The sequence below is a fragment of the Hemitrygon akajei genome, chromosome 1 (assembly GCF_048418815.1).
Source record: "Hemitrygon akajei chromosome 1, sHemAka1.3, whole genome shotgun sequence".
In the NCBI taxonomy this organism is placed as follows: Eukaryota; Metazoa; Chordata; class Chondrichthyes; order Myliobatiformes; family Dasyatidae; genus Hemitrygon; species Hemitrygon akajei.
Genome location: NC_133124.1, coordinates 210,460,095 through 210,473,607, shown reverse-complemented (window position 1 = coordinate 210,473,607; position 13,513 = coordinate 210,460,095). Strand labels below are relative to the sequence as shown.

The following is a 13,513-nucleotide window of genomic DNA, read 5'->3' as shown; positions in this document are numbered from 1 at the left end:
TAAGGGGTTTGGGGTCAGTGGCACAGGGGTCAAAGACTACCTTGTGGAGCAAATATGAGAGGCCAAGGTGCCCACTGATTCTTTGTTGTTTTATGTTATAAGTTACAAAACATCATTTTATTCAGCCGACATTTGTTAATTGTGTTGTTAGAGTGACTTCACTCGGACTGGAGAGAGAAGGCTTTCTGGAGTGATGAAAGATGGCTATCGTTCCGCCAACAGATATTATCTCTGTCACTTCAGACACGCATACAGACAGGCCATAATCGGTAAGTATGTGCGTCTAAAGCTTCTTCTGTCCAATGGCTTTGATGGGATGACTCCCGTTGACAGCCCCCTCCCCCACTGAACATTGGGAACTCTGCACGATACTGACCCTTATCTTGCTAAGACCCTTGTTCTCCCCCAACACACCCTGTTTCACTGCCTGTGTCCAGGTCTCCCCTCCAATTCAGAGGACTGTGAGTTCAAGTCCCACTTGGGAGACTTGAAATCAACTTCCAATCCTTCAGTGTGCGCTGAGGGAGGGCTGCCTTGCTGGGGATACCATCCTTCAGAGGAAGCTGCCTATTCCCTGTGGAAGGTACAGGTGATCCCACAGCTCTATTTGAATTGAATTGAACTGACTATTTCTTACATCCTTCACATGTGTGATGAGTAAAAATCTTTACGTTACATCGCCATCTGAATGTGCAAATTATAGTAAGTCAAGTCAAGTCACTTTGATTGTCATGTCGACCATAACTGCTGGTACAGTACATAGTAAAAATGAGATGTTTTTCAGGACCATGGTGTTACATGACACAGTACAAAAACTAGACTGAACTACGTAAAAAACAACACAGAAAAAAAAACTACACTAGACTACAGACCTACCCAGGACTGCATAAAGTGCACAAAACAGTGCAGGCATTACAATAAATAATAAACAAGACAATAGGGTAGTAAGGTGTCAGTCCAGGCTCTGGGTATTGAGGAGTCTGATAGCTTGGGGGAAGAAACTGTTACATAGTCTGGTCGTGACAGCCCGAATGCTTTGGAGCCTTTTCCAAATGGCAGGAGGGAGAAGTGTTTGTATGAGGGGTGAGTATTAATTCATAATAATTAGTATGTACAGTAAGATAAACAACAGAACGTTCAATGTAGCTTAGAAATACAATTGTGTCAGAGTGAATTGATCAGTCTGATGGCCTGGTGGCCAGTCAGGATACTCCCAATTCTGCTCCTGTAGAAAGACTTTAGCATTTGGGGACTCATGCCAAACTTCTTCAACCATCTGAGGTGAAAGAGGCTTCTTGTGCTTTTTTCACACAGCCGGTATGCACGGACCAAGTGAGATCCTCGGTGGTGGGTATACGGAGGAACTTGAAGCTGTTCACCCTCTCAGCCCCAGATCCATTGATGTCAATAGGGGTGATCCCGCCCCATTGCTCCTGTAGTCCACATCCAACTCTTTTGTTTTTGTGATATTGAGAGAGAAGTCTGGAGCACAGAAAGTGCCCCAGACATTGTGGATTATGGACAAAATTCCCTCTCATTTGTTTTTACAATTGCGCAGACCAGCCGTTGCTCTGAGCGGAGAATCTTTACACGACTGTTGCGTGGCATTTTAATAAAATACTACATTAAAAAATCCCCGCTGTGCAGCAACAAAGGCTATGTGCGTGAGAGTATTTCAGTTACCGTGCGGTTGCACGACTCAGAGGGAACAGTGATTATGGAAATAGATGGAGACACAAGAGGCTGCAGATGCTAGAAACTGAAGCAATAAACAACTTAGTTTAAGCCCCACACCTCTACTGGAGCATAGACTCCTCAAAGGTGATCACCGGAGTCCTCTGCCTTGGGCCAGTCTTTCACATTGTTTCCAGGTGTAGACCATCTTCTTGGTCTATCCCAAGTTGGGGGTCTTTAGAGCTTCTGTTGGCATTTCTGCAGTGCTAGGTTTGTACGGAATTGGGTTCTAGCCACGTGCTTAACCCTCCTCCTTTCACAGCCAGGCTTGGGACTGTCCATGGTGGAGTTAGCAAGGAAAAAAACTGCTGGAGAAACTCAGTGGGTCAGTCAGCTTCTGGGAGGGCAAAGGTATGGCCAACATTTTAGGTTGAAGCCCTGTGTCGGGACTGAAAGTGTAGAGGGGAGGTTGATGGCATAAGGATGCGAGGCAGGGCTGGAAAGTGGTAAGTGGTATAGAGGGAAGATAGCCAGTGCATAGAAGTCTCTTTTTTACAGGGTGGTGAGTCTCTGGAACTCTCTACCTCAAAGAGTTGTGGAAGATAGATCATTAAAGATAAAACTGGCTTTATTTGGCACGTGTATATCAAGACATCAGAACATGCAGTAAAATGCGTCGTTTGCATCAATGACCAAAACAGTCGGAGGTTTGTGTTCTGGTTAGCTCACACTTCCAGTACCCACAACTCACTAACCCTAACCTGTACGTGTTTGGAATGTGGGAGGAAACCAGAGCACCTGGAGGAAACCCACACGGTCACAGGGTGAGTGTATGAACTCCATACTGTCAGCAGTGGAATTGATCCTGGGTCTCTGGCACCGTAAAGCTACGCTACTGTGCCATCACCACAGGTACTTAAGGTGAAAGTAGATAAATATTTCATGACACGATCACTGTTGGCAGAATCTCAGATAGATAGATAGATACTTTATTCATCCCCATGGGGAAATTCAACTTTTTTTCCAATGTCCCATACACTTGTTGTAGCAAAACTAATTACATACAATACTTAACTCAGTAAAAAATATGATATGCATCTAAATCACTATCTCAAAGAGCATTAATAATAGCTTTTAAAAAGTTCTTAAGTCCTGGCGGTTGAATTGTAAAGCCTAATGGCATTGGGGAGTATTGACTGGTGATGAGAAGGCGTACAGGAGCGAGATACACCATCTAGTTGAATGATGTTGTAGCAACTATCTTGCACTCAATGTCAGCAAGACCAAAGACTTGATTGTGGATTTCATAGAGCATAGAAAATCTACAGCACAGTGCAGGCCCTTCAGCCCACAATGCTGTGCCAAACATGTCCTTACTTTAGAAATTACCTAGGGTTACCCTGAGCCCTCTATTTTTCTAAGCTCCATGTACCTATCCAAGAGTCTCCTAAAAGACCCTATCATATCCGCCTCCACCATCATTGCCAGCAGCCCATTCCACGCACTCACCACCCTCTGCATAAAAAACATACCGCTGACATCTCCTCTGTACCTTCTTCCAAGCACCTTAAAATTGTGTCCTCTTGTGTTAGCCATTTCAGCCCTGGGAAAAAGCCTCTGACTATCCACATGATCAATGCCTCTTATCATCTTATACACCTCTATCAGGTCACCTCTCATCCTCTGTCACTATATTCTCAATAAGGCATGCTCCCCAATCTAGGCAACATCCTTGTAAATCTCCTCTGCACCATTTCTATGGCTTCCACATCCTTCCTGTAGTGAGGCAACCTGAACTGAGCACAGTACTTCAAATGGGGTCTGACCAGGGTCCTATATAGCTGCAACATTACCCCTTGGCTCTTAAACTCAGGCCATTGCACCGTATGCCTTCTTAACCACGGAGGCAACTTGCACAGCTGGTTTGAGTGTCCTGTGGGCTCGGACCCCAAGATCCCTCTGATCCTCCACACTGCCAAGAGTCTTACCATTAATACTATATTCTGTCATCATATTTGACCTACAAAATGAAGCACCTCACACTTATCTGGGTTGAACTTCATCTGCCACTTCTCAGTCCAGCTTTGCATCCTATCAATGTCCTGTTGTAACCTCTGACAGCCCTCCACACTATCCACAAAACCCCCAACCTTTGTGTCATCAGCAAAATTACTAATCCATCCCGCCACTTCCTCATCCAGGTCATTTATAAGAATCACGAAGAGTAGGAGTCCCAGAACAGATCCCTGAGGCACACCACTGGTCACCGACCTCCATGCAGAATATGACCCGACTACAACCACTCTGTGCCTTTTGTGGGCAAGCCAATTCTGAATCCACAAAGCAAAGTCCCCTTGGATCCCATGCCTCCTTACTTTCTCAATAAGTCTTGCATGGGGTACCTTATTAAAAGCCTTGCTGAAATCCACATACACTACATCTACTGCTGTACCTTCATCAATGTGTTGAGTCACATCCTCAAAATATTCAGTCAAGCTCGTAAGGCATGACCTGCCTTTGACAAAGCTATGCTAACTATTTCTAATCGTGTTTTGCCTCTCCAAATGTTCATAAATCCTGCCTCTCAGGATCTTTTCCATCAACTTACCAACCACTGAAGTAAGACTCACTGGTCTGTAATTTCCTGGGCTATCTCTACTCCCTTTCTTGAATAAGGGAACAACATCTGCAACCCTCCAATCTTCTGGAACCTCCCCCGTCCCCATTGATGATGCAAAGATCATTGGCAGAGGCTCAGCAATCTCCTCCCTCGCTTCCCACAGTAGCCTGGGGTATATCTTGTCCGATCCCAGAGACGTACCCAATTTGACGCTTTCCAAAAGCTCCAGCACATCCTCTTTCTTAATGTCTATATGTTCAGGCATTTCAGCCACTGCAAGTCATCCTTACAATCACCAAGATCCATTTCCATAGTGAGTACTGAAGCAAAGTATTCATTAAGTACCTGTGCTATCTCCTGTGGTTCCATACACACTTTCCCACTGTCACACTTGATTCATCCTATTCTCTCACGTCTTATCCTCCTGCTCTTCACATACTTGTGGAAAGGGAAATAAGAGGAAACACACACCAGTCCTCTCAGAAGGATCAGAAGTGGAAAGAGTGAGCAATTTCAAGTTGCTGGGTGTCAGTATCGCTGAAGATCAGACCTCGGCCAACTTATCTGCTTATCTGCCCAGTCCGCCAGATCTGACTTCACAGGCATGACAGCGGCTATATTTCATTAAGAGTTTGGGAAGATTTGGTATGTCAAATTTCTACAGATGTACCGCGGAGAGCATTTGAACTTGCTGCATCGCTGTCTTGTATAGGGGGTGGGGGGGGGGGGGGGGAACTACTGCACAGGATTGAGATAAACTGCAGAGAGTTGTGAACTCAGTCAGCATACTCCCCAATGCCATTAGGCTTTACAATTCTACCTCCAGGACTTAAGAACTTTTTAAAAGCTATTAATGCTTTTTGAGACGGTGATTTAGATGCATATCATATTTTTTTTTACTGAGTTAAGTATTGTATGTAATTAGTTTTGCTACAGCAAGTGTATGGGACATTGGAAAAAAAGTTGAATTTCCCCATGGGGATGAATAAAGTATCTATCTATCTATCTATCTATCATCTAGCTCCATCATGGGCACTAGCCTCTGTAGCATCCAGGATATCGTCAAGGAGCAATGCCTCAAAAAGGCAGCGTCCTTCATTAAGGATCCCCATCTCCCAGGTCAAGCCCTCTTCTCCTTGCTACCATGAGGGAGGAGGTACAGAAGCCTAAAAGCACACACTCAGCAATTCAGGAACAGCTTCTTGCCCTCTGCCATCCAATTTCTGAATGGACACTATCTCACTGCTTTTTTCTTCTAGTTTTTGCACTACTTACTTAATTTACCCATTTAATATATATATATATACTTACTGTAATTCACAATTTTTCTTCTATTACTATGTATTGCATTGTACTTCTGCCATAAAGTTAACAAACTTCATGACACATGCTGGTGTTATTAAACTTGATTCTGATTCTGATAAATATTTGAAAGAGGAGTTGAGGACAGTGTAAATCAGCATTGATCATACTGAATGACTGGACAGGATTGAGGGGACTAGTGGCCCACACCTCCTCCTCTCCCCCCTGTAATCTCTGGTGCTGCCTGTGTGGAGTTCGCACGATCTCCCTTTGACTGCTCAGGTTTCTTCCGGGTGCTCTGGTTTCCTCCCACATTCCAAAGATGTGGGCTACCAAATTAGCTGGGCACTGTAAATTGCCCCATTGTGTGGATGCGTGGTGAAATCTGCGAAAAGTTGAGGGAGGTGAAGGGAGAATCAAGTAGAATGGGGTAGCTTTAATGCCAAGAGGTCAGCATGGGTTTGGTGGGCTGAAGGGCCTGTTTCTGTGCTCTATGACTCAATGGTGCAAACACTACCCAAAAGAAGGCAATGGCAAACCATTTCTGAAGAAAGATTTGCGAAGAACAATCACAGTCAGGGAAAGATATGATCGCTCACGATATACAACATGACACATAAGGAATGAACCACTCTCTGTGTAAAGAACTTACCTCTGAGATTCCCACTATCCTCCAATCAACTTAAAAATTTCCCCCTTGTAATATCCACTTCTATCTGGGAAAAACCTTTGGCTGTCCACTCATGTTGCTTGCTTATCATCTTGTCATCATTACGTGCTGAGTCATGTCTGGCTGTGATCGTTCTTGGAAAATTTGTCTTTGAAGTGGTTTGCCATTGCCACCTTCTGGGCAGTGTCTTTATAAGACGGGTAACCCCAGCCATTCTCAATCCACTTCAAAGATTGTCTGCCTGATGTCAGTGGTCACGTAACCAGCTGCTCAGACGACCATCCACCACCTGCTCCCGTGGCTCACGTGACCCCAAGGTGTCTGCTACACCTTGCCCGAGAGTGACCGGCAGGTCTGCAGAGGGAGGGAGCGCCTTACATCTCCTTTGGTAGAGATGTATTTCCACCCCGAAACCCACCTTGTCATCTTCTACACCTCTATTAAGTCATCTTTCATTCTCATTCACTCCAAAGAGGAAGGTCCTTGCTCGCTTGACCTATCTGATTGTGTACCAGTAAGGACCATCCAGATTACTTTATTTTTAACATTATGAATGACCCTAGTCCTTAATAAGTACCTGCCTGTCCAATATCAAGTTCAAGTTCAAATTTATTGTCATTCAATCATACACATGTATAGAGCTAAATGAAACAGTGTTCCTCTGGGACTAAGGTACAAAACACAGTACATATATCACATACAGTAATATTAACAGATGGAAAAAGTACACTGTGGATGTAGTGGTTGTCTGTCGTGTCCAATGATGACAGAAGATCGGTGTGTGAGAGTTTTTAAAGTAGAAAAACCATTGCACTGGCTATTGTGATGGAAGTGAGTCCGATTCTTTGGGTCTCAAAGGAAAGGGCTCTGGACACACAGTTTTAATAATCTGGAGTTTATTTACAAGGGGAGAAGAGCTTGGGAACAACACAAGCAGCTACAATATTTGCACAAACGCACTTAGAAGAGACGAACGTAGGAAAAGTTGGGTTGGCAGTACAATACACGGGAAAACGGTGTGGGGACAGAGTACAGGTACACATACAAGCAAGGGAAAAGTAACTACGATACCCGCCACCACTTGACTATGGGCAGGCACGGCTCTCTGCTACAGGGACAACAATAAATGCTCCCACAACCCTATTCAATGCATACCTTACCATATGTCTCCAGTGCTGTTCTGCAGTCTTCAGCCTGGAGTGAAGCAGGGTGGTCCCTCGAGGATGGCAAAAAGAGAGTGAGCCAAATGCATGTAGCATCCTTTATAGGTCAGGGGGCTGGGGGGTCCAGCCCAGGTGATTCACCAGAGGGCCAACGGCTTAGTGCTAGATGGGTTAATCAAATTAAAGTGTGCATTGATTAGTTGGGAGGGGTGAAATGTTGACTGGCAGGTGGTGTGACCTCCGACCAGGTGAGGGCAGTGCTGTCACGTGACAGGCACGGCTCTCTGGTTACACTGGCATAGATCCACTCTCTCGACCTCAGAAGTCTGGGTCCAGTGGTACAAACGAGCATCACAAAATGGGGTCTTCCTTGCTTGCAGTGGATGACCATGACATCTTCAGTGCCTTGTCATGCCCTTCGCTCTCCACAGAGCACTGCAGTACCACCTTCCTGACCATTGGAGCCCTCTGTAGATCTCATCTGCCCAGTCCGCCAGATCTGACTTCACAAGCTAGGACAGACATGTCGCTAACTCACTGGAGTACGAGGCCTGCCCGGCTACTCTCACCTGCTTTATCCCGCCTGTGGAAGCAGTGTACCGGAGTGTAGCCACTATCGTGTATAAACAGCAACTTCGAGCCATGGGTGAGAGCTGGGTGTCCAGTGGGATCCAAAGGTGAGTGAGCGGCCCTGGAATGGACCAGAGGCGCTACCCTTCCCTGGACATCCCATGCACACCATAGTGTAGATGTGCAAGTTGACATAATGTGTAGATAGGACATACAGTCATCCCTCAGTATCCGCAGGGGATTGGATCCAGGACCCACCACAGATACTCAAATCCCTTATATAAAATGGCACAGTATTTGCATATAACCTACGCACATCTTCCCTTATACTTTAAATCATCTCTAGATTACTATAATACCAAATACTATGTAAATAGTTGTTATACTGCATTGTTTAGGGGATAATGACAAGAAAAAGAAAGTCTCTACATGTTCGGTACAGACGCAACCATCATAGCTCTTCTGGGAATGCTGATGCTGCCTTGGCATCAGCCAATGCCGATTCTCCCGTGATCTTTAAGTTTTTGAGGCTGTAGCACTTTACATAGCTAGCCAGCCATCCCTTACTAGCCTTAAGCTCCCTCCTCTTGCTCACAAGTCGGGAACGAACAAGATGCGAGGCGAACAATGCTCAAGCAACAAGTGCTGGAAAGAGACTGAGGATCAGTGAAATGGCAGGAGGCTACAGCAGGTTACGCTCACACATCACTTCATCCGCGTGGATTCCGCGTAGTGCTTGGTGGGCGGCAAATTCAAGTTTTGCTTTTTGGAACTTTATGGAATTTTTTCCCGAATATTTTCGATCCGCAGTTGGTTGAATCTGCGGGTGCGGAACCCGCGGACACGGAGGGCCGACCGTATAGTTAAACTGTACTCTGCTACTGGTGCTGTCATAAATAGTGCACTGAATGGCAGGATGTTCAGAAGTCTCTCAGCCCTGGGGGCAGAGGCTGTTACCCTGCCTAACAATCTTCACTCCTATACTGCAGGGTGATGGTAAGAGATCAGTGAGACTATGGGATGGATGAGGGGGGGGGGGTGTTTCTGACAATGCTGAGTGCTCTGCAAACACAGTGTTTCTATTATATGTCTCGGGTGTGGGGGAGAGCAGTCTCTGCAGTCCTCACAATCCATTTCAGGGTCTTGCGGTCAGACAAGATCCTAGACCAGGCACGATGCTAGTAACTGGAGGTCTTCTGTTTACTCGCAGATATGATGCATGGGCTTCAGATGACCAAAGGCTTTCACAAACTCCTTGAAAACCAAAAGCTCGCAAAGGCTTTGCTCATCAAGGAACAACGGAGAGGCCAGAAGCAGGAAATTGAAGCTTTGATCCTTTACTGTACTTTGCTGCTGATACCAGCTGCTGAGAAGCGTTTGGGAGGCTGGCTCTTCATTGATTGTGATCCAAGGTCTACCAGCCTTTCTTTGTTCAGAAAGATCAATCGTTCAGTAGGACTATGTGCTTCAGGTCCCATCAAGTCTGCTCTGCCATTCTATTGTGCCTGATTTATCATCCCTCCCAGCCCCATTCTTCCTGTAACCTTTGACACCTTACTAATCAAAACACCTATCAACCTCTACTTTCAATATACCCCATGACTTGGCATCCACAGCCTTCCATGGGAATGAATTCCATGGGTTCCCCACCCACTGGCTAAAGAAAATCCTCCTCATCTCTGGTCTGAAGGGACATTCTTGTAATCTGAGGCTGTACACTCTGGTCCTTAATCACCATTCCCCCCCCCCCCCCAACTACAGGAAACATCTTCTCCAGGTCCACTGTATCTAAGCCTTTCGATATTCAATAGGATCCAAATGTCAGATGTTGCTTCTTTTCCATAGATGCTGCCTGGCCTGCTGAGTTCCTCCAACATTTTGTTTGTGTTGTATTGTTGAACGGTTGCTTTTTGTTGCATGCCAGAGCCTGACCAACACACCACAGCAAGTTCCTAATACTGGGGATTCCGATTAGTTGGGACATTTTTGGCCCAATTAAGCAGCTGTCTCAATTAGTGTAAGTTTCATGGAAATAGTTAAAAAGATTGCCATTTCACTGAGTAATAAATTATGTATTTAAATAAAATACAGAATACATCAGAACATGATCAATACTACTACAGTATTGTAAAGCTGTGTATTAGTTCCTAATAGTTATTGGCAGAGGAATTCATCCCATGTACGCTGCTGTGTTCTTTTGATTGACTGTAAATGAACACAATCAGTGCAGACATCTAGTGCAGATAATGGCACGCCTTCAAGCAATGCTTTTGATGACTGCATCCTCCAAATGTTCATTTTTGTTGTAACCTTCAAGATGATTGTTGATAACTTCAAATTCTTTGTAATTCCTAACTTGTTGAAGTGGTGAAGTTGTTTCATTTTCACTCACGGCCGTTTGCAGCCCTCCAAGCCTGAAATCGCAGTGAGTAAAACAGTTCTGAATTTCCTTCCTGCTTATTTCTTGCCAGCTGTCAGGGAGAAAACACAATCACACACAAATGATGCTATTTAAAAACTGTTCACTTTTCAGCACAGTGTAGTATCTAATGGCCACACAAGTGCACACAATTGACCCTAGTTAAAAGACCATTCAGCAACAGTCTCCTGCCCCAGTTAAGCGGCATGGTGTCCCAAACAAGCAAAGGGAATCGTGGCGATTTTCTCAATTGGGTTTTGTTCGTTCAGAGCTGTCCCAAATAAGCACCTGCCCTGATTAACCAAAATCCCCAGTACATGTAAATGTATATGGTGAATTTAGTGATCCTTGATCCTCGAGAATACATTGAAAAGATGAGTCTCCTGATTGAGATGTGGTGTTGGCTTTGTGCTCCTATCCGTGAATATTATTACAGCATGGGTTGGGTAAAAGGCAACTAGACCATGCTGCATTGAGACTGAGTTCTTCCCAACTTCAGACATGGTGGTAAAGGAGTGCACCGTGATGCCTTAGCGCTCTCAGGAACCTGGGATATAGTCTACCGATCACCCAGGTGCAGAAGAGGAGATAAAGTCAAAGATAACTGGCTAGAAGTCACTGAAATGTACTTTGTGGGAAGGGGTTATAAAATGTCGTTGGCAGGAAGGATCAACTTTATTCATCATATACATTTACATCTATTAGGAATTTGCTGTGATGTGCTGGCGTGACATGCAACAACTTTCAACAATTATATAGAATTAAAAAGTTCTGTACAATTATCAGGGGCAGAATGGTGATGTAGTGGTTGGCACAACACTGTTACAGCGCCTGCGACCTGGGTTCAATTCCTGCCACTGTCTTCAGCCATTTGTGCTTTCTCCACGTGACCACCTGTCTTTACTCCAGGCTCGCAGGTTTCCTCCCACATTCCAACGGTGTATGGGTTAGTAGCTTAATTGGTTGCGTGTGTGCAGTTGGGCGGCAGACACTCATTAGGCTGAAACAAATTGTTACCGTGCCATATCTCTAAAATTAGAAGTTAAAAAATTAAAGAATTATACAACAATAAAGTCAGAAGCATGGATATGGAATAAATTTGCATAACTGCATAAATACCAGCAGATATTTACAATGGAAGCTGCATTACAGAAAGTCTTTACAGTGCCGTGCAGTGCCTGAGGTAATGGGTAGGGAGATTGGGGAGGAGGGGGCTAACTAGAATTGTTATATTAGGCATTTGCTGTGGTGTGTTAGTCAAGGTATGACATGCAACAAAAAAGTACATTTAACAATTACACAGAATATAGAATTATATAAAAATAAAGTGAGTACAAGATGGTATTTATGCATAATTTTATGAAATAAAGTATCCACAATACATAAATGCAAGCATGTATTTACAATGTAAACAACATTGTAGAAAGTGGTTTGAAGTGTACACAGGGCAGTGCAGCAATATAGGTGGGGGAGAGGGAAGGGGCTAACTAGAATGATTGATCGGATTAACTACCTGGGGAAAGAAATTTATAAAATGGCTTGAAGTTTTTGTTTTAATAGGCCATAAAGGAAAGTTCCAGTTTTAGTTTGAGTAAGTGAATGGCGTCCATTAAAATCTCAAAGAAAAAAGTATTGAACTCCAATCAATTGATTTGGCCCCTGGTTGTTAGGAGAGTTAGAGATGTCCATGAAACAGCCACGTCGACAAGATTCTCACAGGTCAAGGCAAGAACTGTGGAGAGAGCAACAGAACTGAGGATTCAGGATGGAGATGCTTCATCAGAATTGCAGAAGGCAGAAAATAGAAAACAGTCAGTATTTTACATTACAGAAAGGGAGAAGGAGAAGAAACAATTCAATGTCTGTGATATGATGGAGACCAAGGATAAATGGATAGTATTGTTTGTGAGGAGTTACTCAAGGTATTAATGGCAGCTAGTCAGTCTGATGGAGGTGTAATTAAGTGTGTAGGCCTCTGTTAGTCCTGATAGACCATGGATTTACGCCTTGGAAAGTTTCCAGGGCGCAAGACTGGGCAAGGTTTTTTTTTTATGGAAGACCGGCAGTTGCCCAAGCTGCAAGTCTCCCCACTCCACGCCACCAATGTTGTCCAAGGGAAGGGCATTAGGAATACAGCTTGGCACCGGTGTCGTCACAGAGCAATATGTGGTTAAGTGCCTTGCTCAAGGACACACACGCAGCCTCAGCCAAGGCTCGAACTAACGACCTTCAGATCACTAGACGAATGCCTTAACCACTTGGCCATGCGCCAACACTGTAATTAAGACCATAAGACATAGGAGCAAAATTAGGCCATTCAGCCCATTGAGTCTGTTCTGCCATTCCATCATGATTGATATATTATCCCTCTCAACCCCATTCTCCTGTGTTCTCCCCATAACCTTTGACATCCTTACTAATCAAGAACCTATCAACCTCCTCTTTAATTACACCCAATGACCTAGCCTCCACAGCCATCTGTGGCAATGAATTCCACAAATTCACCAAGCTCCGGTTAAAGAAATCCCTCCTCATCTCTGTTCTAAAGGGGCGTCCTTGTATTCTGAGGCTTTGTCCACTGGCCGCAAATGCCATCATTAAAGGAATCATCCTCTCCACATCCACTCTATATACTCCTTTCCATATTCAATAAGTTTCAACGAGATCCCCCTCATTCTTCTAACTTCCAGTGAGTGCATGCCCAGAGCCATCAAATACTCTTCATATATTAAGCCTTTCATTCATGGGATCATTCTCGCGAACTTCCTCTGAACCCTCTTCAATGCCAGCACCTTCTTTCTTACATAAGGGGCCCAGAATTGCTTCCAACACTCCAAGTGCCAGTTTGACCAAAGCCTCAGAAAGCTTTGGCATTATATCCTTGCTGTTATATTCTAGTTCATTCAAATAGAGGATAGAATGATAACTTCACTCAACTTCACATCATCATTGAAATGTTCCTACAGCCAATGGACTCACTTCCAAGGACTCTTCATCTCATGCTCTCCATATTTATTGCATACTTATTTTTTATTATTATTATTTCTTTTGTATTTGCAGTTTGTTGTCTTTTGCACACTGATTGAACACCCAAT

At 44.3% G+C, this 13,513-nt stretch overlaps 1 protein-coding gene across 1 annotated transcript in view; it reads left to right on the top strand.

Moving 5' to 3' along the window:
• LOC140734991 (phosphatidylinositide phosphatase SAC2-like) overlaps positions 1 to 11,602 on the top strand; it is a 62,667-nt gene extending 51,065 nt beyond the window's left edge. The window contains exons 14-15 of the mRNA XM_073059785.1: positions 152 to 269; positions 9,210 to 11,602. Coding sequence (XP_072915886.1) covers positions 152 to 269; positions 9,210 to 9,508 — 417 coding nt within the window. The 3' untranslated portion in view covers positions 9,509 to 11,602. The remainder of the gene's footprint in view (positions 1 to 151; positions 270 to 9,209) is intronic.
• Positions 11,603 to 13,513: the final 1,911 nt, after the last annotated feature.